The 25,344-nt window shown below is 52.9% G+C and overlaps 8 protein-coding genes across 8 annotated transcripts; 5 read left to right on the top strand and 3 right to left on the bottom strand.

Moving 5' to 3' along the window:
• Window positions 1-795: 795 nt before the first annotated feature.
• Window positions 796-2,498, top strand: J4E88_001890 (uncharacterized protein; the record flags this gene model as incomplete). The annotated part of the gene is made up of 3 exons (XM_049395557.1): window positions 796-802; window positions 836-1,412; window positions 1,652-2,498. The coding sequence occupies 3 exons, from the start codon at window positions 796-798 to the stop codon at window positions 2,496-2,498; spliced, it is 1,431 nt and encodes a 476-aa protein (XP_049259421.1).
• Window positions 2,499-2,807: 309 nt separating this feature from the next.
• On the bottom strand, window positions 2,808-3,556 carry J4E88_001889 (uncharacterized protein; the record flags this gene model as incomplete). Its single annotated transcript, XM_049395556.1, has 2 exons — window positions 2,808-3,061; window positions 3,244-3,556. 2 exons carry the CDS (start codon window positions 3,554-3,556, stop codon window positions 2,808-2,810), a joined length of 567 nt encoding a protein of 188 aa, XP_049259420.1.
• Window positions 3,557-4,979: 1,423 nt separating this feature from the next.
• On the bottom strand, window positions 4,980-7,019 carry J4E88_001888 (uncharacterized protein; the record flags this gene model as incomplete). The annotated part of the gene is made up of 3 exons (XM_049395555.1): window positions 4,980-6,673; window positions 6,710-6,930; window positions 7,015-7,019. 3 exons carry the CDS (start codon window positions 7,017-7,019, stop codon window positions 4,980-4,982), a joined length of 1,920 nt encoding a protein of 639 aa, XP_049259419.1.
• Window positions 7,020-8,893: 1,874 nt separating this feature from the next.
• On the bottom strand, window positions 8,894-10,457 carry J4E88_001887 (uncharacterized protein; the record flags this gene model as incomplete). Its single annotated transcript, XM_049395554.1, has 3 exons — window positions 8,894-9,838; window positions 9,888-10,334; window positions 10,455-10,457. 3 exons carry the CDS (start codon window positions 10,455-10,457, stop codon window positions 8,894-8,896), a joined length of 1,395 nt encoding a protein of 464 aa, XP_049259418.1.
• A 2,386-nt stretch (window positions 10,458-12,843) lies between these two features.
• On the top strand, window positions 12,844-14,066 carry J4E88_001886 (uncharacterized protein; the record flags this gene model as incomplete). Its single annotated transcript, XM_049395553.1, has 3 exons — window positions 12,844-12,973; window positions 13,028-13,248; window positions 13,314-14,066. The coding sequence occupies 3 exons, from the start codon at window positions 12,844-12,846 to the stop codon at window positions 14,064-14,066; spliced, it is 1,104 nt and encodes a 367-aa protein (XP_049259417.1).
• Window positions 14,067-16,234: 2,168 nt separating this feature from the next.
• Window positions 16,235-17,832, top strand: J4E88_001885 (uncharacterized protein; the record flags this gene model as incomplete). Its single annotated transcript, XM_049395552.1, has 3 exons — window positions 16,235-16,603; window positions 16,661-16,774; window positions 16,837-17,832. 3 exons carry the CDS (start codon window positions 16,235-16,237, stop codon window positions 17,830-17,832), a joined length of 1,479 nt encoding a protein of 492 aa, XP_049259416.1.
• A 1,007-nt stretch (window positions 17,833-18,839) lies between these two features.
• J4E88_001884 (uncharacterized protein) lies at window positions 18,840-20,615 on the top strand (the record flags this gene model as incomplete). The annotated part of the gene is made up of 3 exons (XM_049395551.1): window positions 18,840-19,249; window positions 19,333-20,225; window positions 20,281-20,615. 3 exons carry the CDS (start codon window positions 18,840-18,842, stop codon window positions 20,613-20,615), a joined length of 1,638 nt encoding a protein of 545 aa, XP_049259415.1.
• A 2,228-nt stretch (window positions 20,616-22,843) lies between these two features.
• Window positions 22,844-24,762, top strand: J4E88_001883 (uncharacterized protein; the record flags this gene model as incomplete). Its single annotated transcript, XM_049395550.1, has 3 exons — window positions 22,844-22,847; window positions 22,970-23,442; window positions 23,953-24,762. The coding sequence occupies 3 exons, from the start codon at window positions 22,844-22,846 to the stop codon at window positions 24,760-24,762; spliced, it is 1,287 nt and encodes a 428-aa protein (XP_049259414.1).
• Window positions 24,763-25,344: the final 582 nt, after the last annotated feature.

The raw sequence follows: 25,344 nt of genomic DNA, 5'->3' as shown, positions 1-25,344 counted from the left end.
GTTCCATGCCGCATATCCACTATGTATGCAAGGTACTGAAGGATGCCAAGGATCTAGCTGACCACCTTCCAAGTTCCCGCACGGCTGCTAATTGATTAATTAGCCAAAGTGAAGATCAGAGAAAGTTGTAACTCCGGCGGAGCATTGCATACTAGTGTCCACTCCTATCGCCCTGCAATGACTTATTTCTGGCGTTCTGATGGCTCGGCCGGGGTATCCGCGGAGACCAAACCTCGGAAGGCTGGTTATGCTACCTCGACCAATCCCCAATTCAAGCACTCTCTCATCGCCGCATACTCAGCTCTAAGAAACGGTCGAATTCGTCCTCTACTTAGGTCGAAGTTCTTTGCAGATAGATTCAGCGGCCACAATGTTTTCTCACAACCCTGTTCGCCGCGTGCTGATCAACGTAGGCTTGATGGCTTCCGCCTCAGCCTTTAACCTCTATCCCCTTATTCCGGCAGAAACCATGTCGCAAATTCTAGGGATATCTTCCGGATGTGTATCCGCCTTGTATGTCTTCTCTTCCCAAGCATGCTTCATGAATATCAACTGATTCCTTTCAGAAACACCACGCTGCCATGCGATAACGACTTGATGCAATGGACGCACAAGGTCGACGAAGTGTACTGGCAACCAGCCGATGTTACCACACTTTGCACCGCAAGCTGTATGTCCGATGCAGCAGACTGGCGGCAGAATGTCGCAACAGCTTGCGTTGACGACTATTACCGCTCGGGCGACCGATACGTGCCCGCCGAATCGCTGAGCGGTCGTATCTTGGAGGGACTTGATATGGCTTGTATGCGCTCATCGTCTAATGAGTGGTGCCTAGTCGAGTCCTACGAATGGACTGGCTCAGATGTGATCCAAATGGATTGCGAAGCAAACCCCAATGACCCATGGTGTCTCAATCGCGCCGACTTTGGCGCAAACCAGAGCCGAATGTCAACGTTATACGATGACGACTTGTTGTGCTCCGAGTGCTTTCTCAAGATGTTGCATGCCCGCGTAACATCGGATTACCTGCAAGACACAGAGTTTGGCGACTATCTCGTCGAACAGTTTCAAGATGTTCAAGACGTTTGCAAGACTACTGTTGGCGAGCTCGTTACCAGGATTGGCCCAGCCTATGCGCGCGTGACGGATGAGCCCGAGATGGCACTCCCGTCAACTACCGTATCGACTACTAGTAGCGCGCCCACACCCACGTCGACAGTATGCAGAGGCCGCATGGTGGATCTACGACCCGATCGTGAAGAGGAGCTCAATTGTGATGAGATTGCGGAGAAGTACCAGATCGCCTCGCTGGAAGCGGCTGTTGCAACGAAGAATGAGTTCTGCGATGCGGATGGAGAGGTGTGCATACCTCTTGCTTGCACATTGTACCGAGTCTTGACCAACGACACGTGGTAAGTATCTCTGCTACACACTCTCTCGTATCAGCTGCTCACTACTGTGAATTAGTGAGTCAATTGCTCAAGGTCTTTCGAACACGACAAATGAAGTCACGCTCGCTCAGCTCGCAAGCTGGAACCCCAACATTATGGGTGCTTGTGACCACCTATTGGTTGGTCAGGCAATCTGCTTAACGTATGTCAGCCCTGTAGTCTCCCATCCATTGAATAGAAGCTGACAAGTATACCTTTAGTCCTCCAGGCGGTGCTTGGATCAGTCCACCAGCCTCAGAAATCCCCGACGATGGCGAGGGACCAATTCGCGGCGGTCCAGGAAGTACGGCATCCCTTCCCATAATCGAAGACGGTGGAGAAATACCTGCCGATAGCATACAAGAGGGTATAGCATCCGGTTGTACCCGCTGGATCATGGCCAATGACACCCAGGCCGCATGTTGGAAGCTTGCATACGATGCCAAGATCAGCGTACAGAGATTGTGGGAGCTGAATCCGGTGCTCGGTAGTGCTGGCGAGCGATGTGCTTCGCAAGTCTGGCTCGGCTACTACTATTGCGTTGCCACGAGTGGTGATGGCACGTCGCCATCACCTACATCTACGAAGCCTAGCACGAGCCCAAGTTCGACAGCGCCGATTACAAAGCCAACACAAACACAGTCGGGTATCGATCCTAATTGCAACAAGTTTGCGACAGGAGCAAGCTGTTGGGAGATTGCCAACAGTGCCGGAATTGAGCTGTCACAGCTGTATGGATGGAATACTGTGTTGGGCGCTAACGGAGAGAACTGCGGAACTCAGATCTGGGCCGGATATTACTACTGTGTTGGCACTGCCACCCCCACGACAAGCCAGCCGGCAACAAGCACGGTGGTTGCCCCGCTCCCTACGCAGACTCAGGGAGGCTTCCCCGCAAACTGTAAGCGGTGGATGGTTACTAAGAGTGGCGATACCTGCTGGAGTATCGGTAACGACAACGGTATTGCCCTCGAAGTGCTGTATGCCTTGAACCCGGTCCTGGGCTCTGACGGAGAGAACTGTGGAACTCAGATCTGGCCAGAGTATGCTTACTGTCTTGCTATATAACTTCGTACATGAGGCTGTTTGTTCGTCTCGAACGTTCGGAAGCGGTGGTAATGCGTGTGACCGACCCAAATAAGAAGATAGGAGAATGCGTAGTGATCTATCGTGAGATTTGTCACTTTGTGCTGTCAGCGCTTCCATTCTTGGAACGCAAATCATACGTCTTGTCAACTGCTATAAAACGCCTTTGTGCATGTTTCCTCGCGCCTTCTTCTTTCCGTTCCGCTTCTTTGCGTTTAGCGTCGAGACGTTCTTGTTCGAGAGCTTTGAGATACTCTGCCTTTCTGAAAGCTGAGGGCCAACCATACTCTTTCAGCAAGCGCTTGGGTAGCTGTTCATTTGCTTGATGAGTCTTCCGGTCACGTTCGCCGAGAGGATCGCACTCACCTTTGCATTGTTGTCTCGATGATCCACCATCTCGTTGTACCATGCATCGCTACCTCGCGTCAATGGTACAGGAACGGTGACCAAGGTTTCGATCTCGTCGTAGAGCTCATCGAAGTACTGCTGAACCTCTCGAGGCTTTGCGGCCTGCCGCCAAAACTGGTCATCTGGTGCACTACGGTCTACAATGAACGGTCCCATGGGCCAGATTATCCCTAGTGAAACCTGTCAATATCCGGTGATGCACGTTGTATGCGGCTCATACCTTGGTCCGTATCTATCATCCACACTGTCGCTTCGTTGCCCTGACTCAACGGTATCATTCCAGCAGGTATTTCCTGCCCCTCTCCGCATGGCGACATACGCCTGATAGCCTTCTTTTTGTCCGCATCTTTCAGCCAGCCATAATTGCGAAGGTAATTGCATGCTTCCGTTACAATATAGACCTCGTATTTAGAGTCACCCATATTCTTGCTCAGATAAGGCAAGTGACGCAAGAGATCAATGACTCGGTCCGACCGTTTCCACTCTTGTAATGTGTCAACAGCGAGCTGCTCATCACTCCAACCTTCAGGCGGCGGGCGGAGGATCGTGTCCGGGTCGAGGTAGGCCATGCGCACGAGCAAATCATAGTGCCTCTCGATGCAACTAACGACTACATCGCGATCGTAAGGCATGGTGTGGATGATGGGGTTGTAGTGTAACGCTAGACAACTGGAGCGTGGCTAGATCAATTCTACCCGTGGTCCGCCCGAACATCGGCAAAAGTTGCCGCCGACGACCTCGGTCTGTTTGTCCTGTTTGCACGCGACGGCCTAACTTTATGGCCAGACAGCAACACTGAAACACTCCAACTCATAAGACAAGATACGCCCAACTCTCTCCAAGCTAATTGCATAACAATTAAACCACGTTCACGAAACCGCCATATCGCCGACATCCTCGAAACCGTCCCTTTCGCCGAAACAACCAGACCAGCGGTCAACGCCGCATACAAACGGACCTCACGAGCGGGCGGACAAGACACAGGGAGAACAACATGGGCGGCTACTTATCGACGTTTACAAAGCTGATATGGGCAAAGAAGGAGATACGGATATTGATTCTGGGGCTGGTAGGAATACCTCAGCACGGCCAGTATGGAGGCATTATGCTGATTACAAATGCAGGATAACGCTGGAAAGACGACGCTACTATACAGACTGAAGGTATGCGATATCCAAAGAGGAAAGAAAGGAGGCATGCGAATATGGAAACAATATGCATCCTGGGTATGGACACGAGGTATATAGAGGCTAACAACCCCTCCAGATTGGCGAGGTAGTCACAACGATACCAACAATAGGCTTCAACGTCGAATCCGTCACATACAAGAACCTCAATTTCAACGTCTGGGTAAGTTCACCTCCCGCCTCTCCCTCCTTCAGAAACACCTACCTTCCCCCATCCATAACCACACCCACCCCCTCAACCACCTTCCTCTTCACACCCACACCCACCATCTAACACCCCACCCCCCAGGACCTCGGCGGCCAAACCTCCATCCGCCCCTACTGGCGCTGCTACTACGCCAACACCGCCGCCGTAATCTTCGTAATCGACAGCACAGACATCGAGCGCCTGACCACCGCCAGCGAAGAACTGCGCGCCATGCTCAACGAAGAAGAGCTGCGCGACGCCGCCCTCCTCGTCTTCGCAAACAAACAAGATCAACCGGGCGCCAAGGGCGCGGGCGAGATCAGCGAGGCGCTCAAGTTGGGGGAGCTCAAAGATAGGAATTGGAGTATTGTGGCTTGTAGTGCGGTGGATGGTAGGGGTGTCCAGGAGGGTATGGATTGGCTGGTGGGGAATGTTGGGGAGCAGAGTTAGGAGGGGACGGACGGAGGGAATATGAGGATAAACGTGCGATGGGGATGAGGATGAGACGGGAGCGGGGACATATGACGCGGCACATACGCGTCAGAACGGATTATTATACCAGCATAATGGCGTCTCGGCGCTAGGGTTGTGAATACGGGGTGGGGAGTCAACGTTAGTAATTGCATGCGCGTTCTTCATGTCGATGGAAATGGAGATGCATTATATCGTGTGACGGCGCGTCTAATAAACCTCCCACGTCAGATCTCTACCTGGTCTCAGCCGCCCTTCAGTCCAATCCTTGCCAAAGACGTACGCGCTGCTGATCTCTTCTTCGTCGATGCCCAAGTGATCTTCGCCATCTCTTCCTTGGAACCAGCCCAACGCGTACGTCTTCCCGCTCTTCTCTAGGTGCTTCGTCATCTCCCTTGAGTTCAGCTTTTCCGTGTCAATGAAGCTGAATAGCATCTTGGACTGATGGATGAAAGCGAGGACAGAGGCCATTGTGCCGATCTCGCGGGGCATGAACTTCTGACTGCGCTTCGCGTACGTAAGGAGAGCGATGCTGATAAGATAGATCAAGATGAACATGGTGAGAATGAAGCTCCACCAGAAGCTGCGAAACGTTTGGTCTGTGTTCCATCGATCATTCGACTCGCTATTGTCGCCATCGTGGTCGTCATCCTGATTTTGGCCGCCGAATCCGGGTATGAATTTCTTACCGTCGACGCTGAGCGAACTTACGCAGACGGTTAGTATCTCGGCAAGGATGGATCCAAAGGCGACGAGCATGACAAGGTAATGCCCATTGAGGAAGGCTTCGAAGGGCAACCAGAGAGGATTCGTGCCAGCATAGTCGAGAGTCAGAGTCTTGGCGGGGGCGTGTCGAAGGGAAAGGAGGTAGAAAGGTTGTAGCATGCGAACATCGCTGTTCATGGTGTTCCAGAGTATGCGTATGACAGTCGCTATTCCTGTCATCATCCAGGGCAGCGTTTGTGTGATGATGCCCGTCTCCTCAACGAATGTGAGGAGTGGAACCGCAATGGTGAACAAGAAGAGGAAACCAATGAAGGGTACGCCCGCCCACATACGAAGCATGAGCGGCCTAGGATCAGAGCCTTGCTCGTGTATCTTTTCCTTGCTCTTTATGTATTCTCCTTGCCAGAGTGAGCTTTTGTGCAGGATATATCTTCTTTGGCGAAGCTGCTTATGTATCTGTGGCAAGGAAGCCTGATCAAGCCCTTTGAAATCCGTAAGGATATGGCTTTTTGTAGCCATGGCCGCGATGCCTGCGATGCCCTTGGGGTCCGACTGCAAGCCGCTCTTTCTTTGCATCGCGTACATCAGCGCCCCGCCACAAGCTGCGACAATCAAAAGGCACGCTGAAAGCGCTCTAGACCAGGCCGGTTCGACTCTCACAGCCTTCCAGTCGCCAAGATTACGGTCCTTCTCGTCTGGCCACATAGTCATAGAAGCACTCTGCAAGACAGGTACAAGACTGCTAGCGACCAATGTGCCCAACGAGCTGTAAATGACAGCGTATTGTCTGTGACGAAGTGCTCTCAGTGGTACTAGGAAGCTCAAGAACGTCAAGTAGTCCATATTCAGCGATTCCCCTGCTGTCGCGCCTGTCTTCTTGGATAGCTGGTAAAATGGCTCCAAACGTTTGACCTCGAAATCCGACATTTGCCAGAGAACGCCATAGAAGACCGAAATCATGATGGGCGCGTATTGCCAGGTGAAGTATTCCGCGACAGACAAGCTGTTAACCTTCTTGAACTTCCACAACCCACCATTTTTTGGATGATCTCTGACATCGCGTAAGGAAACCTGGCAGAGATATTCCTGTACACCAGCGAGTGCAAGTGCAAGAATAATGAGCATAAGGATCCACCACGAGCTCATAGTAAGGGGCCGCCATGCAGGCATCTGGGGATCTACATGCGTGTTAGATGCTATCTCTAGACACATACAATGTATGGGAAACTTGCCTTCAGGAAAAAAGTAGCTAGTCTGTGCACCACTGGAAATGAGACCAGCCTCAGCCGTCAAAGTTCTCATAGAGTCGAAGTCGCGAGCAACTCCTGTGAATTCGCTGATATCGACTGGAACCTCCGCTGCAACAGCAACGACTTTGCCGGTATTTTCAGCCTCGTCTTGCGCTTTTTTGGCCTGCTCGTCTACTACATCCGCTCTTGTCAGAATTCGTCGGTGGCCTGGAAAGAAGCCTGGTACTGGTCCAGCTGGGGTGTGCTCAAACGGAACATGGAGCACAGACGTCATTCCAGCTCCGAGTTGCGCCTCGAGACGCTCAAATTCTGCGGCGTGACTAGCTTCATCCATGTCTCTGCCACGCTCTTGTCCTTCATGTATGTCCTGTGTCCGCGATTGCGCCTCGAATGTTTTCAGCGGCAGACCGCCTAGCGAGCTCAGATCATATCCAACTGCTTCGTCCCCCTCGTCGACTCCTACAAGGCGTCTTCTGCCGGATTGTGATTCCTCATCATCCAGTCGGTTGTAACGTCCTCCATGAGAGGCTCCCCTGTGCAGCGATGCGATTCGGTCGAGGACCCGTTTGGTCCTACTGTTGCTCTTGCCCAACGACGGTGATGCGCGATCTTGAGTAAACACGCTCGCGACAGGGTTGTATGATGTTTCTTGGGCAAAAGAGGGCGGCGCCGGAGCACGAGGTATGCGATACGAGGGTTCTGCGGCCGGTAGCAGAGGCGAAGGAAACGACTGACGTCTTGATGCAGGGGTGCTGCTAGGAGATGCGATTGAGGCGACTGAGGATGGTCGGGACGGAAAGAGTTGCGAGAGCCTGTCGGAAGCGCCAGACGTGTTCTTGCGACGCAATGGTGGCCGAGCGTGGATGGGTGGGTTATCGCCAGTTGTTGGAGAGCCAACGCGCAAAGCAGAAGGAACTGTGATATCGGAGGTTCTCCTACTGTTCGGGGAGCCAACCTGGAGGTGCGATGGTACTCCTTCTACGGATGGTGACCGCATTTCGTTTTGTGTATGCGCGGCGTGCGCTCACGTTCTTGTACTGTGCAATGATGTTTGCAATGTGTAGCGACCGTAGGACAAAAGCGAGCGAGGTCAAAGGAAAGAGAGAAGCCACAAAAAAAGGCGGGAAATCACCAAATCGCACAAGAGGTTGCACGAGGCTGGCGGTACCTTGCAGCCTATGCGTTGCACCGGTCAGCCTGGTTCCATCACACCAATATGTGCCCACGGATGCTTTCGCCCTACTCAGGCAGGAAAAGCTGCCCTAGTGCGGCACACCATGTGCAGTCCAGGCGAAGCGAACGGCTGTCGTGGAATCAAGCTCGTCGTGCCTTTGATTTGCGCTGGCGTCGCGGGGCTTGACGAGCCGCTCAGCCTTGTGCTGATCAACCCGCGTAACTCCAGATTGAAGGCTGATAGCCTGATGTTCGATGTCAGAAAGACGGCGTTGCGCAAAGGCGTCAGTAGCGATGAAGGAGCTCAGAACGATGAGCGTAACAGTAAGGAATGCATCGCTTTACAGGTTGCAGCAATGCGATCACAGCAATTGTCCGGTCAGGATTTGGGGGCCAGCTGAGCTAAAAATACGGCGCTGTGCCGCTGCGGTCGAATGGCGTTCGAGTCTCGCCTGGCATTGCCGTCTGAGGCATGCCGGTGGCTTGCGATGGGGGCCAAAAACATCGTCATATCGTGTCGGGCACAACGACGGTCGCACGACGGAATACAGATTCGACGTTGTTGGTGTTGAGCAGTTGAAGAAAGAAGGACCGGTCCGGAGCTTGAGGAAGCTCCTCTGATCGGCCCCGCTAGGGACGTCACGTGGATGTCCTTCTGGGCAGGCGCTGACGGTGACGGCAAACCCTCTGAGGCGACAACAACACCAGATCACCTAGCGAGGCTGCGCGACGACACTCCCGACTGTGCGCAATACATGTACAACGGTTGTCAGTTCTTTGAGGATCGTCAGGGACTGAACGGTCGCACCACCGTTTGCACCACAGACACGCGCACGCACCTGGCGACACGTGGTGTTGTACATGGACGACGTTCTCAAAGAGATCAGGATATGCTCAATTGGCTAGCCAAGATTACTATCTTACGTTGCAGGCTTTACTTCGGTCGTCTGCACAAATGGCTCATCTTACTCAACATTACCTCTTGCGCATCTGCAGCATCGGTCCCTTCCTGCCGGCCACGAAGATGTCGTAAATCTGGTATTGATCCTCCGTCTGTCGCCCAGGCTTCCCATTTCGGTTGCCTCCACCAAGTGTGTTCTCTGGATCAGGCCGAACCTCGTACATCCAGAGTGTCTTGGCAATGACAAGTCGCATCTCCAGCCAGGCAAGGTTCTTTCCAACGCAGCCCCTGGTTCCATAGGAGAAGGCACAGAAACCGTTCTCCGCCAATGCCACACTCTCAGCTGAGGATCCTTCCTTCCCAGTCTCGTCTACGATCCAGCGCTCAGGGCGGAACTTGAAGGGCTCCGGGAAGACATTCTCGTTGTAGCTGAGACAGTAAAGACCGGTGCTGACGTGGAGGCCAGCGGGGAAGTAGTGATCGCCGACAGTCGTTCCGCCAGGGAGTACCTCACGGCTGGGCTCTGCTGCGACTGGTGGTGTCATGCGCATGGCTTCATTAAGAAACGCGGTGAGGTATTTGCAGGACATGATCTTGGAACCAGACTTGATCTCGTCATAGCTTGAGAAGACTGACTTGACCTCTTCAGCAATCTTGGCCTGTACCTCCGGTCGACGAGCCAGGTAGAAGAAGGCGGCAGACATTACGACAGATGTCGTATCGGAACCAGCAATGGTCAGCAACTCGCACTCAGCGAAGAGCTCATGCTCGCTGTAGCCACGCTTGCCAGTTTCGGGATCAACAGCCTTGAAAAGCCAGTGAAAGAAGTCCTTTCGGACCTCACCCTCAGGCTTGGGATTCTTCTCCAATTCGTGTTCGACCGCGGACCGTTTCTCAAGGCATCCTTCAACGAAGTCCTGCCACTTCTTGACTACTGGCGGTGAGGCGACCTCCAGAAGCTTGTCGAGCCCACGAGGCTTCATCCATACCCAAGCGTTGGACAACGGGCCGAATGCAATCTTTGGAATGTCAGCATGGTCGATCAATGATCTGATGCAGGGGACTAACTGGATGAAGAATTTCCATGAATTGGACCATGACTTCGGGGATGTGGCGGAGATCGCTTCCAGGCTCCTTCATGTCGAAGTTCTTACCGAAGCACAAGTCACCAAGGATGTCGAAAACAAGCCAGTTCATCCAGTCACACATGTTGATAGAGGTCGTCCACTCGCCAGCTTTTGGCGCTTGTTGACCAATCAGCTCCAGCCAACGGTCGATGTTTGCGTGAAGGAAGACCTCAGCATCTCGCAGCGCCGCCTCTGAGAAAGCGTAGTTCAGCACACGACGCTTGCGCGAGTGCACCTCAACACTGGTGGTGCTCCATGTGTTGATAGTGTGGACATTACGTGGCCACACTTCGTAGTAGAGGCCTTTCTTAACATTTCCCTTTGGTCCAAAGATCTTCTTGAAAGCAGCAGGCGTGTTGAGCACGACACTGTCTGGACGATACCGGAACTCGGGTCCTACCAATCGTTAACAACTCACTGACTCTGGGGATGAAATCAGGCCACCATACCATACTTCTCCTGCAGACTATACAACCAAACGTGTCGGTCGCCAGTACGAGTGTGCCACCATGACGGGAACACAGTCAAGCGGGCCCAGAACGGCCCCGGGAACGCCGCGAGTGGATGGAAGTAGAGGCGATAGATTCCAGTAACGATTACGTAGGTCGATACTAACAGAGCTGACAACACGAGAAGCCCTGGGTATGACCCATTGCCTTGGATATCTGTAATTGCCATCATGCACCTGGCTTATTCAGAGAAGAAGGAAAGTTTGACAGGAATCCGAAAGCGAAATGCAGAGCGTGGGGCCTCTTTTACGCCTTTCCATATGCTCGCCGACTTTGCAAATCGCACATGGTTGTGCCTGTCCTACTCCGCGGCATCTGAACGCTCACGGCTCCCAAATTAGTGCCCGTTGATTGGTCTCCTAAAACCTTAGGTCGCTAACTAGCAGCCGGGGCACCTGTCAGAAACGACTCTGAAATGTGGAGTTTTGCTTCTCGGCTGGGCTAAGAAAGGACCGATGGCGAGCCGCACCTCCCGCACCAGCTATCCATAACACATAGTTTGACTATCAAACAGCTACTGATGCTTACTGAGCGACGCCACTATCACGATGCATCACTGACTTTTTGTTTTGCTGGTTGTAATAAGCCCGCATATCGCGTTCCTCGCATCCACGTGGAAGATGGCGCATGTGCCGGACGCCCGCGAATAGGTGGGTCTCTCGCTAAGCCCCATGGGACTTTCACTGCATTTGCCCTGGTCGAGTTTGAGACAATAACTTGATGGGCCTCGACAGGGTCTATACGGCTTCTCGACTCGTTGTTGCACTACTAAAACTACCAAGACGACGGCGTAAGTCCCTCTCGCTCCCACGGCACAGCATAGCGTGTGAGGGTCCTTCCGCTTCCGCGACCCATGCCGTTGCATGCAAGGCGTATGATTGGCAAACGGTGATTGCCCTCCAACGAGAGCTTAGCACGTTTTGGTTCCTACGCCGCCACAAAGCTTGCACACACGTTTGCGGCTTGCGCCCCTACCAGATGCCCTGCAAATTCGTCATGGTAGGATTCCGGCAATGCACGACATCCACAGGAATGAACGCCACAAGGCAGACGCAGTGCGTGTTCATCCGTAGAGCCGCAAGGCGCCTGATATCCTCATCGCTTATGTCCACCATCGATTGGTTCGTAATCCATTGCCGAAGCCTCATTTCTGACTCGCAACGGACGGCCAAGCTAAACCGTTTACGGCCAAAACGACGGCCAGGCACACGCTCAACACCAGGAAGTGGGATGATCTGCTCGAGTCGGCCATTTAGAATAACGCACAGCTCGGAGTTTATCCTGCCACGGCTACCCCGGAGGATTTTGATCGACGAGCGCAGTGATTGTCGTTTTGGGTACACACGCAGACGGCAGACTCGACCCCGCGGCGACAGATAAACAAATACGTTCTTATTACTTTTTTCGCGAATGCAAAAATCTACCCCTCTCATACTGATCGTTTGTCTCAAGCCGCGACGCGCTTGCTGAACGAGAGGATGTGCGATGCAGGCGTAGATTGAAGTCTTGCATAATTGAAGTGGAGTTGACTTCCCATTTCGTTCCCGCGGTAGCACGACGCCGTCTCCGTTGGGAGCGAGTGCCGGATCATCCCCCACCCACTCACATGTGAAGACGAGGGACCCTTCAGGCCGACCAGGACCCCCTAACCTGTAACTGACGATCCACTTCCCAGATGCTCCCCGTGTGTCAGTGCCTCGCTTCTTGACTTTATGCTTTGCCCAACAGCTCCAGCATGTCGGATTATTACTTCTCTCTGCCGGATGCTGCAATGACCATTGGCTGATGCACAGCTAAACAAGCAAGTAAACCGTCATGGGTTTGAAGGGTGGTGATTTACAGACCTAAAGGGGGTCTCCCGCGACCGGGAGCGGCGGTAGCGGTAGGTGGATTGGGAACATCTGGGGAGTTCTGGTCAGGGCGTCTGCATGGGAGGTGAGGAAAGGTTTTTCTTTCCTTCTGGGCATCGCGTGTCTTGTGCCGTGTTCTTGTTCCTGATATATCATGGGTGCGTGTCTCGCGTTTTCCATGTGAGAGTTTCGTGCATCACCGTCAACGCCACTGCGACGTCTTGTTTCTCGCTGTTTGTGATATACCTGGTGTATACGCTGTCGAGGATAGGAAAGAGTGTGTATATGAATTGTGCATCATGGCGCCTATCATCGATCCACAGGAGAGCGTGTAAGTTCGTTCGGGAGTGTCTACTCGCCATCTCTTTGCTCTCTACCCTTTCCATACCCAGTCTCCGTGGTCCTCCGCGGTTCCCCCAACCCATGTCTTATCACGACCAGAAAACAGTGTCTTGGGTAACATGCAGCTGACATTCTCTCCAGCCAATCCTACCGCCGTCGTCTCGATGGAGTGGCGATATCGACTTATATCTTGATCATGCTGCTCGTCCCCCTCAAGGTCTACTGTCGGAAACGGCACGGGGGATGGCGCAATGTTCAGATGGACGACTACATGTCCATGGTGGCACTGGCCGTGGCGAACGGTTTCTTCTATGTGTGCATAATAGGTACGTTATTCCGTCCTTTGACACGAGTCGTAGGCTAACACTCAGTGCTTGCAGGCATGCGAGAGTCACTGGGACTGCACATCAATGAGATCACGAACCCGTTGCAAATTATCGCTTTCTTACGGAATATCTACATCGGCCAGATCCTGTATACCCTAAGCATTACGAGCATCAAGCTATCAGTCTTGGCTTTTTACTGGCGGCTCTTCGAGATCAAGTCCCGCATTACCATCTATGTGGTCACCGCCGCGTCCATCGCATGGTGCATTGCTATTGTAAGTCACTTATCGCACCAACGCTGATGCCCTCGGCGCAATAGGCTAACAGTACCGCTTCACAGATGCTCTGCGTAATCTTCAACTGCCTGCCCGTACGCGCCGCCTGGGACATAACCATCACACAAAAGACCTGCATCGAAACACGCGACATCTACCTCGGCGGCTCCGTCCCCAACGTAATCCTCGACTTCTTCATCGTCATCATGCCCATCCCGCACGTCTGGCGTCTGCACGCGCCCCTCGCTCAACGCATCGTTCTAGCCGGCATGTTCGCCCTCGGCACCTTCATCGCCGTCGTCTCGCTCGTGCGCCTGATCATCTTCCTGCAAATCCCCATCTCGGCCCAGGGCGACGTAACCTACAACTTCCGCGAGATCATCGTGTGGTCGATTGTTGAGATCAACATCGGTCTCACGTGTGCTTGTTTGCCTAGCTTGAAACCGGCTTTCCGCTGGATCGGCCTCGATAAATTGTTCTCTTTTGCTTCTTCGCGGCCGAGCGATATGAAGAGTCCGGGCCCGAGCTCCAATGGCGGACTGGATGGGTATATGCATGACTCGAAGAACTCGGGAGGGAGGCACAGGAAGAAGGGTGCGACGGGCGGGTTGTTTTCTACGCTCGCGGGTATGAGTCGGTTGGAGGATGAGGAGGAGTTTAAGTTTGTTGGGGAGGATACACAGGGGAAGCATAATGTGGAGATTGAGATGGGGAGGGTTAGCGATGATAGTGCGCAGAGGACTGCGACGGGAGGGATTAGTGTGCAGAAGAATTGGAGTGTGCTGGTTGATGAGAGGAGAGTGGGTCAGCACCGGTAGTCACAGGTGGAATACACAAGGAGGTGTTTTGTACAAAAAGAAAAGGTTGGGTATATGGGTACACTAATTACACGACGAATAACGAGGTCATGTTATATACATCTTGTCATGTCAACAAGCTACATCGATACACTCGTGTGTTGGGGGTTCCAAGCTTAAGCGTTTGACATCTTGCCGTCGCCTGCGCCGGTGTTGAAGAAGAAAGAGATACAGCGAAGGATATGCACGAACGCAGTTCACACAGAAGAACTGGTAGTCGCAGGCGCGAAGTACGGGGTATCTCAAAACACTAATCAACGACTGTCTCGAACCCTATTTCCAGCTCCACCGAACGGTGCGCAGGACCGCATGGAAACCTCCTCGCCCTTTGCAAAATACCCAGGGTACGTCGGTAGGTCATCTCAGATTCCTTGGATCCTCGGTCGATGCGCACCCTTCCGTCCATGGACATATCCTCGGGCAACTGGAAGATGAGGAAGCTGCAGTCGGCTTTGGTCTGATTGCATATGAGACCGAAGAAGTCTTCACATGTTGTTTCCTTTCCAGTAAACATCAAACTGCCGTAAGACCAAGTCGGTCCAGGGCCGATTGGCTGGCCCGGTGGTTTGGTGCGATAGATTCGTAATTCAACTTTAAAGGGCGACGGCTCGGGTGAAAGCGCGCTTGTCCTGCGGGTCGGACATCCTATCTTGGTGCCCATCACCGAATCTTCAGACGTATCGGAGTCAACATCTGTTTGGTCTTCCTCGGAACGTGCGCGTTGAGGAGCGGGTTCGTCTGCTGTAGTAGTCGTACCAGTGCTGCGTCTCTTCCTCACTGGTATTTTCTCGTTTAGGGCTACGAATCTGCAACCTTGAAACCAAGGCTTATTATCGATGTTTAGGTCTCTTTTCTTGTATTTCAGGGCTTTCATGTATGTTCTGTTTATGAAGGTCTCTACGTCGGTGCGAGTCTGCCTGCAGAGAACCATGCCCAGCAGGTGTTTCTTGATGCTGCTTCCATTAGCTCGCACCCAGTACCTGGATGAGCGGACTTACGTGGTACTGTCTCTCGGATAGATCAAATCAGCCGGATATCGGGTACCCTCTTGTGGTTTTCGGAGATGGTCTCTACTTCCTTGACCAGGCTCAGGCCAGATCAGAGGACCATACTCGACTAACAGCTGGTCTAGCTCTTTATCGAGGAGCATGGGATCGTGTCGATCGATGACAGTATTTGCATCGTGTGCATCGCGTAGTAGTAGACCAAGCAGAGCCGGTACCTCGAGTTCGTGGATTGCAGTGGCGGGCTCATACCTGAACACTGGTTTTCTCATAACGAAGCCCGGTTCAATCCTCTCCCTCCCATACGTCTGAAGTCCAAGACATTCTATATGATGAGCAACGCCGATTTCGCCTTTTTGCCGCCCCATTGTCGGGTATAGTGGTGATTTGATGGACAAAAAACCAATTGGCAATTGTGATGTATAGACCGCAGCTAGCGACGTCGGTATGAAGCGGTGAGAGCTTGCGAATAGATTCCGAACGTGGTGGTGATGGAGTGGGCAGCGGTTTAATGCAAGGCGCCTTCCATCTAGACTCCGGTCGAGACAGACGCGTCCTCGCTCCTTCGTTGTTTACTTGACGCGTCCTCAATTGGCAAGGAGGAGCTTTCGTCTTATTCGTGCTCACTGATAAAACTCCCGCATTCCGATGTCGCGTGCTATACGTATCGCGACACGGTTGTTCGCGTTAAAGTGAAGGGAGATGGGATGTACCATGGCGGTGCTGCGACGGAGTTAAAATGCCATGCAGAATTGTGGGCCAATTAAAGCCCTGCACGGACGCTAGCGCGCGCAGCCGCATGGTGCAACAACAGACCGCCATCACCACCTACCAGGCGCTATCCGACATCTCGCCGGCATGCCACCCAAACACTCGGGCATGCCGCCCCAGCCCCAAAGAGCACGGAAGAGTGTGCGCACACCTGTGTCGAGGGCCCCGTCAACAAGCTGCAAGCGCGCCCGCGAGCCCAGTCTCGACAACAACAGCCCTCAGCCTGGTGACGCAATCCGGTTGCAAACACCCTCCAACTCAAATGAAATAAACACCAATTCCAAGGCGGCATCTCCAGAAAGCGATGCGCAGCCGGCACGTCGTAGCGCGTCGAGCGAACTGACTTCGCCAATGATGTCACCTAGGCTGCGTGCACTGCAGGCATCTATGGAAGAATCTCGAAACACCAGTCCTAGGAAATACTCCATCTCGTATGGTTGCTTCAACTCGCAACCTCATCTGAAAGGTCATTTTTATTCGGCCAATCAGCTCTTTGCGCGGGGCGTCTGGATTGGCTACCTGGCTCCGGACAGGCAAAGCCAATCATTCCGAGGGCTTCCCTCCTTTCACGACTTGAAGGCCAATTACAAGAAGTTCACTCCTCCACACCCTCCTATAGTATCAGGGAGTCCTAGGGAGAATCGCAACGCTGTCTGCCGAGGCTGTGCTAGGGAAGACTCAGCTGTTATTGCCTTCAGCGAAGTGCAGTTCGGACCGAAGGTTGTGAGTTGTACCGAGAAACATACAATCTACATCGTTCAGAATACTGACAGCATACAGAAGGTCGTTATTATGCCACTCGACGGCGACGACGACGCTGGGGTTTTTGCCATCATGCTACCTCAGACGAGTGACAGGTCTTTACAAGGTCTTCAAGCCTATCGCCCCTACGAGGTAAGACTCGGATCAACGAATAGTCCATGGAAAACATACTGACCTCACATCTAATTCTGCAGATCAGTGGAGGTGGTCTGGGAGACAAGTTCGCCAACAATTTCATGATGCTCACACTTCGCAATCCTGACAGCGATGCTGGCACATTAGAGACCGTGCTCTCAGTGTTGTCTCCGCAAGAGCGAGCTGACATCGCCTCGAAGCTTAGGGGACTACCGGAACCAAGACATCGTCTCTCTTCTACCCCCAAGCTATCGAAATCTACTGATGAAGATGCTGCACATTCAGCACCGAATGCCGCACCTCCAGCATCGAATGCCATGGCAAAGGTCGATGATGATGAAAGCGATGCTCATACTAAGCAACCCGCAGCGAGGAAGCGGCGAAAGCTTAGCGAAAACAGGACACAGATATCGGACGTGATCGACGTTGTTCCCAAGGATAGCAGTACATGCCCTTCACAGTTGCAACCAGAACAACAACCGACACCACAACCTGTAGCGGAGCCACAGCCAGAGCCGGAACCCCGAACCCAACCCCAACCCCAACCCCAGCCACAGATACATACACAGACTCAACGAACGTCAGAAACACCTGTCGACGATGTCAAACAGCATGCTCCAACGCCCGCGGATACATTCAAACCTCCGCCTCAAGTCATCAAGCGCACAAACTCGACCAGCATCATCTCTCTTGACTTGACCGACGAACAAGCCGAGCGCGTGTACTTTATCTGGTCGGTCGATGATGAAGGCATGGAAATGGATTTTATTCATACGCTGCGCGAATGCAAGTCTTTTGGAGGCCTGCTCAGCCTGTTGGAGGAGGAATCTGAGGACCTACCGTCTGCTGCGAGCATATTGGAGAAAACAAAAACCTGGAAACTGACATACGATCTTGGTGACGGTATCAGCAAAGCGATCGTAGCCCGCAAAGGCACGGAGACCGCATTCGATCGTCTACAGACTACACTTGCTCAAGCGTCTATCTGGGCAGACAATCCTCAAGCAAAAGTCGATATCGTGCTCAAGTCTTTGAGCCGGCCAAACCCTGCTTGAGCGACATGAACAACGGTCATGGATAATTCTCTTCCTAGAATTCCAGCCTCGGCGTTCTTCGAAGGTGTGCTCATTCTCACTTTCTCTAGCATCTGTATACCATTGAGTACATCGATGGCTTTTTTGCGTTGTCCTACATATACCCCGATCATTTTTGATCTTTCGCGTGCGAGTTGGTCGAAAGCATCGATGCCAGGCTGGCGGTTGTATAGCATTGGTGCTCCATGAGGCTGGGCAGGATCCAGGCAACTCATAAAATGTTTATTCAAATGAATAGTAATGACGATCTCTATATGGCTTTTCCTCACAAAACTTCCAGAGCCTCTGTTTGAGTGTATGCACATGCTACAGCACATCCGATGATGTAGTGATTCCCCATTGCCTGTACACCAGCGAGGTCTGCCCGCCACTGCGCATCCGATGTCAGTCGCGCCAATAAGTGGAAAAGAAAGCGCAGTCGTATGCATGGACTTGAGCCACCAAACATTACTGTCAGCAGCGGTGAGCTGCATTTCGCCACTCCGTAGACGAAGAACAATGTGCACAATGCCTTGTGTAAGTGATTTGGGGGGATCGTCGGCTAACGCGATATTCCAGCCAATCGGCAGCAACTGCCCTCTGGTTCCGCCTGCCATTCCCAGGCGGGTGCCGCTAACCCTGTAGACGAGCTTTCATACGCCGCTATGGTTTCTTCATCCGACTCTTATCATCTATCGTGTTCTCGATTCATCTTTAAGAATGTCGTTCGTTTCCCTTGCGCGCCCCATCACTGACTCGTACATGCTCTAGACGGCCCTTTGGCGAAATTGCACGATCTGGCTGCCCCAGTCCTGAGAGCATCTGCATGTAATCATACCCGAGAAAATCAGCACTACACATCACGCCTCCCTTGCATAGTCACGACACCACAACGCTCGGAACCCATACGACGGTCTACGGACGCATCGTTAGTCTACATTCAATTCACCTGGCGAAATTTCGCGATCCATGCATCTAGCCCATACACCATGGACGGCTCAGCTATCACATACGCAACGTCCAAGGACTGGCTGGACATTATGAAGAATCGGTCAAAAGTGCGTATGCACGAGCTGATCGAGCGTCTTGGACTGCGCGCAAAGTGGTCATCGAACAAACGCGGTAAAACAAACTTTGAATCCGCCCTCGTACGCGAGCTTGTTGCAGACATGGGCGATGTTGTCTCCACGTTACCGAAAGAGCCGGATGAGCTGATGAAGTTTCTGAGCGACGAGGGAAGTTTGAAGGAGCAAGTCGATGGCTTGCTTGAGAAACATGGCGCCAAGGTCTGGGGAAGAGTGGGCGATCGCGAGCACCTAATCACCGCGAATGAACCCGGAGTCGAAGAGGGACTTTACCCGCGGGATCTTTACTTGGAGAACGAGGAAGACAGAGCATTGTAAGTACATAAGTTTGAGAGCAGATCAATCGCGAATTTGGGCCATCGCAATACAGCCGAATAGCTACTGACCCACCACGCAGAATTCACAAACTTCTCCATTGGTGGATCGGGCTGAAGGCATGCAACGTCATTCTTGCGCGCGAACGCCTGGATCGCGAGAGACGAAAGAAGGCAGAAAACCGCCAGGCGCGAGCTGATGCCGAGTTTTCTGGCCAGCAAGAGGGCGGCACGCCCGCATCATTTGTTGCGCTTGCGCCAAACTCGGTGTTGCACGACGGCGATACAGCGTCACGTGGAAGCCCAATGTCGTCAAGTGCAATGCTGACACCTCCGGAATCTGGGGAAAGTCCCACTATGGGACCGCGGGAAGGAGGTGGGTTTACAGCTGTCAATGGCGGTGGACATGCAACGAATGGCAATGCCGCCTTTACATCGGCGAAAGCCCACGAACAACAGGCTACACAACAATCCAACATCGCCGAGGGTGTCTGGAACAAACTCACAGCTGAAGCGAACAAGTCTCGATATCTCAGTACGATGTCAGGCCCTGCTGCTACCCACGCTGCACATCCTACCGAGACCAAAGCAGCGGCACAACAGCAAATCACCGACGCGACCCAAGCGGCAGCTGATCGACAAGTCAGCGTTCAAATGGCCGCGCTGGTAGCAAGCTTTCGGTCAGATGACGGTGTGCCAGAAGAGCTCCCGCAACCAAACAACAGCATACCCTACCGTGGTTTAGACTATGACGGCTTACGGGCGCTACGACAGTACATATATGGAGAAGAGCGAGGTATTTCAATGGATGAGGAAGCGCTACTCAACCAACTCGAAAGAACATGGCGAGAAGGCGTTCGAGCCGACTACAACAAGATGATCGAGAACATTCCCGTCTTCATTGCGAGGGAACGAGCATTTCTGACTTGGGTGGAACTTAAGCGCCACCTGGCAGCTCTGTTACGAGCAAACGAACGTACGTTTTACCAACTGCATTTGCATCCATTCTATCTATACTTATCCTACTGCAGGTTGGTCAGCCGAAGGCCACACAGCCGCCGAGATCGAGAGGCGCATCCAACAGCACCGCACGCTCATGGGCTGCACGCAAACTATCATCGCCAATTTTGAAGACGTGGGTCGAGGATTTGGTCTCGGCCCCAATGTCGCTGTCGACCGCGATGAGCTCCTGCGACAGGCTATCGTGGTGTTGGCCGGAGAAAAGTACGCAGTAGAGATGCAGTGGAAGCCAGTAGACTTTACGCAAGTAATGGGCTGGCTGCACGACCACCTGGAGAGCTTCCGCAAAGAAGAAGAGGAAGATGGAAAGGGTATGCTCTGGTACATTGGCGAGTCACGACGCTAGTCACAACTACCACGATGGAAATGCGCACGTATCGTGCGCGCGGGCAGCTGTAGTCGCAAAAACTGTGTACGAGGATCATACAGGCGTTCAGGTTTTCAGGGCGACGATCGATCGCCAGGGTCGAGGCCCCCACTAGTAGGTGTCCAATTCGGGAAAATAAGCTATTCGGGTAGGTCAGCCGTAGAGTGGTGGTTTCAGCTACTTGATCATGTTACAGGACCGTGTAGGATTACACTAGCTCAGCTGTGCCACACCTCATCACCATGCAGTACGGGACTCTGCGACGCGTGATTTGCTTTAGTTTGCGATCGCCTGGAACGCGCGAGCGCATAGTGAGGGCGCGACTGTACGCAACTTCGATAGTTCGGCAGCTAGTATCCGAATGAATACACGGCTCGGCAGCACTTCGCAGTATACCTTTTCGCTTAGTGTATTCCCTGCAGCCAAGGGGCGTTGTCTTCAGGCTCCGCACTGCGCCGTAAATCTCCCTAATGCCACGTTCCTATTTTAGAGTGCAGGCAGTGACCGCGCCGCACATTCGTCACATTGCCTCACATTTTTTTTCTTTCGAGCTGTGGCGTTTATCAGATCTCGCTGTACCTCCCATCAATATTATGCGGCGCGCGGTCTGGACAGGAACCGGTCGCACAGTTGAGTAATCGCAGCTCGGTAGTACAAATCTATGGGTGAGGGACGAGCGCGTCATAGATGCATGTGTAGTTGTAACTCCTGACCATGATACCAACGACATCTATCCCCGGCTATACGAAACCGTGATAGTGCCGCTTATTCGCTGATTGCATGTGGCGGCTAATGGAGGCTTTGAGTAAGAGGATCGGATGTTTTGGCCTATGCGAGTAAGAGTTGTGCTGCTAGCGACATATTCATTTGTACCTCGTGTATGATGATTGACCCCTGCGATAGATATGATTAGCATAATGCAGCAAATGAGCACCACGCTCATAGTGCAAGTGTCGTACAATGAACAGGCAAGGGCAAAGGAGACCCGCTGGGTGTGAACGAATGAGGATGGGGCGGTACTATGATTACACCTGATGGGGATTTATTGGCGTGCGAGTCATTAACTTCGGAGTGCGGACGCGTATTACCTCTGCACATGTTTTGTTGCGGCCCCTGCCGGATCATTGTCTCGCTACTGGACACACCTCTTTTCTGGGTATCTTTTCGACGCAGCGTACCGTCGTTCGCCTTCTACACGTCACCGGCATCAATCATCATCACCAATCCTTCTTTCGCCGCCCAACGCCCCTCTCTCATCAGCGCCTGTCGGTTCCTACTCCAGAGTACAATTGCTGCGCAGTTTGTTCTTCTTGTGTGTACAGGGGCATTCAATTCTTTGTCTAGTTTGGTAGCACGATCGGCATCTGAGACTGGACAAAGTTTTTCTTGGGGTAGCAGCAGCTGGCAATAAGAAAACTTTGTTCCAAGACGGCCTAGTGGAACGTACTCCTTTTACCTTTGCCGAGCGAGCTACCATCAATCACCCCAACCTTGGAACGTCGAGAGCGGATCCATCACACTTTGGCGCACGCGCCATTGATTGTCATTCCCCATCCCATCCGCTTACTTTTCCATCGTCATTTTCCTACTTCCCATTTCAACTGTTGACGTGCCCGTCGTCACCCATGTGGCGCCATGAGCTCAAAGGATAACTTGGCCCTGGATCTCGAGCACGGCGTGCGACGCTGGGATCGCGCTCGCTGGATATCCGTCTTCAGCTCGCATAACCCGACTATACGCGAGGTGACGGAATGCTTGGGCCTGGGCTTATCGGCGTCTTCGTCCACGACCAACCGCGGCATTCCGAAATTCGACAACCCAGACTACCGCAAGCTCTCGAGTGAGGTGACGAAGCTGTCCAAGGAATTGCCAAAAGAAAGAGATTTGTTGCTGGATTTCGCGGCGGATCCGAGTTCCCTGAACCAGGAGCTCGAGGACCTGCTAGCGAGTTACGGACCCGCTATTTGGGGCAGGGATGCGGATCGCAGCTGTTTACTCACGCCGGATGCGACCAAGAAGACGTATAACAAAGATCTGTTTTACGAGGAGCCGGAGCATAAGGATATGTAAGTTGGAGTGGTCAGGTGTCAGGTGTCAGAATGCGCGCTAAACCTATTTTAGTCTCAAGATTCATCTGCATCGGTGGATCATCATCAAAGCTTGCTACTACATTCGCAACATGAAGTTGAAGAGACCATCGGGTGCGAATGAGTATGATCAGCTTGCCGATATCGATGCCGAAGGCCTTGTAAGTTTTGATGAGATGGTTGGTGTTGTCATGGCTAATTCAGGGTAGTCACCACATGGGACGCCACAGTCACTCACCCCACCAGATCCGGATACTGTTGCAGGCGCTGGCCTTGACGTTAAACCCATTAATCTAAAGAAGCGCAAGAGCAATGCTCACCTCACCATGTCCGACGATGAAGATCCTGAGGCTTCGCCTATCAAAAGGCCTTACAGCACTATGCCGGTGAGCCGAAAGGGCAGCCCAAGGAAGTCACTCAAGTCACTCTATCCTGCAGGCCCGGGCAGCATGGAGAACATTCCTCCCATGCCGACTCATATGCATCGTTTCTCACCAGCACCAGGAACCGCGTCTGAACCCTCGCGGATACAGCTCAGTCCTCTATCTAACAACGACTTGAACGGCGTGTCAAGGCCTCCTGCTATCACTCAAAGCTCCGCGCCCGCAGGCTTCACGGCTGTCAACAATGGAGGTTTTACTGCTGTTAACAACACGCCTCCACCTAGCGAGCCACCTCGAGAGCCAACACGGGAAGCATCCAGAGAACCGTCGAGAGAAGTACATCGACCCCCTCCTGGTATTGGACATCGTCACAGCAACAGTTACACGAGCCCATATGAGCCGTCTTCACGCAGTGCTGCCATGGCTCGATCTGCTACGGAGACTCCTCGTTCTGCACCGCCAGCCACTCCTACACCAGCTTCGAATCAAGGGTTTCAAGCAGTGAACGCATCTACAGCAGCTAATGGGGCAGGTGGATACATGAAGAGGGAGTCTCCTGCCGTCCAGCCTCAGCATACACAGATCGCTCCGCAGCCACAGCAGTCGCAACCGCAACCTCAAGCACAACCACAGCAGCAACAGACACCGTCCCACCCTTCACACCCACACCAGGCATCACCGCATACACATCATCCTCAGCATACACAGCTACCGTCACATCCGCATATTCAGGCTCAGCAACAGCCTCCACCCCAACCACCAAGTCGATCTAATACCCCGAGCCACCCCTTCGGCCGTTCTCTCGCACCACACCCTCGCAGTAGATCTAGTACACCACATGCGCAGGCCGCACCTAATCAGCCTATCATGGCACCTAATAAGCAGGTTACCTCTGCCCCCGCGATACAAAGCGCCCCCGCATACGGCATACAACTCGTTCCTACTACACAAGACGCACCGCCCGCGCCCTCGAGCAAACCCCGAGCCCCCTCAAACCACAGCCAGCCCGCCGCCGCACCTCAACACACCTCACCGCACCAACCCGTGCTGAAAAGCCACCAACAACCGCCTCAACCCCCCGAAACCGCACACGTTGTCCAGCCCCCACAACCCCAAACCTTCCCCCGCGGCTCCGTCTCGACGGCCGACCTCCGCCTCCTCCAATGCGAAGTCACCGCCGGCCTCTTCACCTTCTTCTACCCACGCTCCACAATGCCGCCCGACGAAGCCAGCCTCCTCGTCCGCATGCACACACTCTGGTACCACGGCGAGCCGCTCTTCCGCACCGAACTATCCACACACTACGATCTCGTCTCCAAGATCCTCACTGCATGGCTACACGAGCGTCAAGCCATCGCTTCACTACGGCACAGCATGGCTGCCAACCCGGGTGTGTCTCACATTGGCCTTGTAGACCGGTTGCTGGCTATGAACGATCTTAGGGCTATGCGGTTGAAGTGGAAGAATATGAGTAGTATTGATGGATTGAGTCCTGAGGATCTGCTTTGCATGGCTTTGAAGGTTATGACGAATACGGAGGGGAGCGAGTATATGTTTAAAGATGGTTTGGCGAGGCTGGAGCTGGGTGTGTTTGAGTTTTTGAGGAGCGAGGATGCGAAGATTGTTATGCAAAGGAGGGATACGAGGGCGGGGTGATGTGAAATCGCGGGGTTTGGGGTGGTTCTCTGACTGCTTTCCTCCCTCTGTTCGTCTCTCCATCTTCCCCCCATTCTCTGTTTCTTTGCTTCTGCGATCGACTTCGGTTCCCGTACCCGTTCGCATGCCATTTCTCTTTCTCGATTCCGATCTTTCGCTTACACTTTGTACTAATGCCACTTAGCGTGGGTGGATGGGAGTCCTTGCGCATGTTCCTCTCGTTTTCTGGCGTTGTACTTGCTTTTAAAACGTATTAGCGATGGCGTTTGGGATTACCTCTTTCGTTCGACAATTTCTTTTTCTGTGTTCAATACGAAAAGCGGGTTGTGGGTTTCGATATTAGCTTGTGTTACTAAATTGGTATGAATAGTCGTTGTAATCGGGTGGTGGGATCGAGATTGGGGTGTGTGGTAATGATTGTGCGATGCGGAGTAGAACAATTGACTGCAATCGGAGAATGAAGCTTGTATTAATCAGTCACAAAATGAATATACCCAAGCTGTGAATGAAAACGTTTTGTGTGATGCTGTACCCGACGAGACTCCATCTTCCACTCGCGCAATGACCAGATGCGATCATCCA

This window comes from Alternaria novae-zelandiae, assembly GCF_023758075.1.
Source record: "Alternaria novae-zelandiae strain BMP 2774 chromosome Unknown scaffold_2, whole genome shotgun sequence".
Taxonomy (NCBI): domain Eukaryota; kingdom Fungi; phylum Ascomycota; class Dothideomycetes; order Pleosporales; family Pleosporaceae; genus Alternaria; species Alternaria novae-zelandiae.
This window is presented reverse-complemented; position numbering and strand designations above follow the sequence as displayed.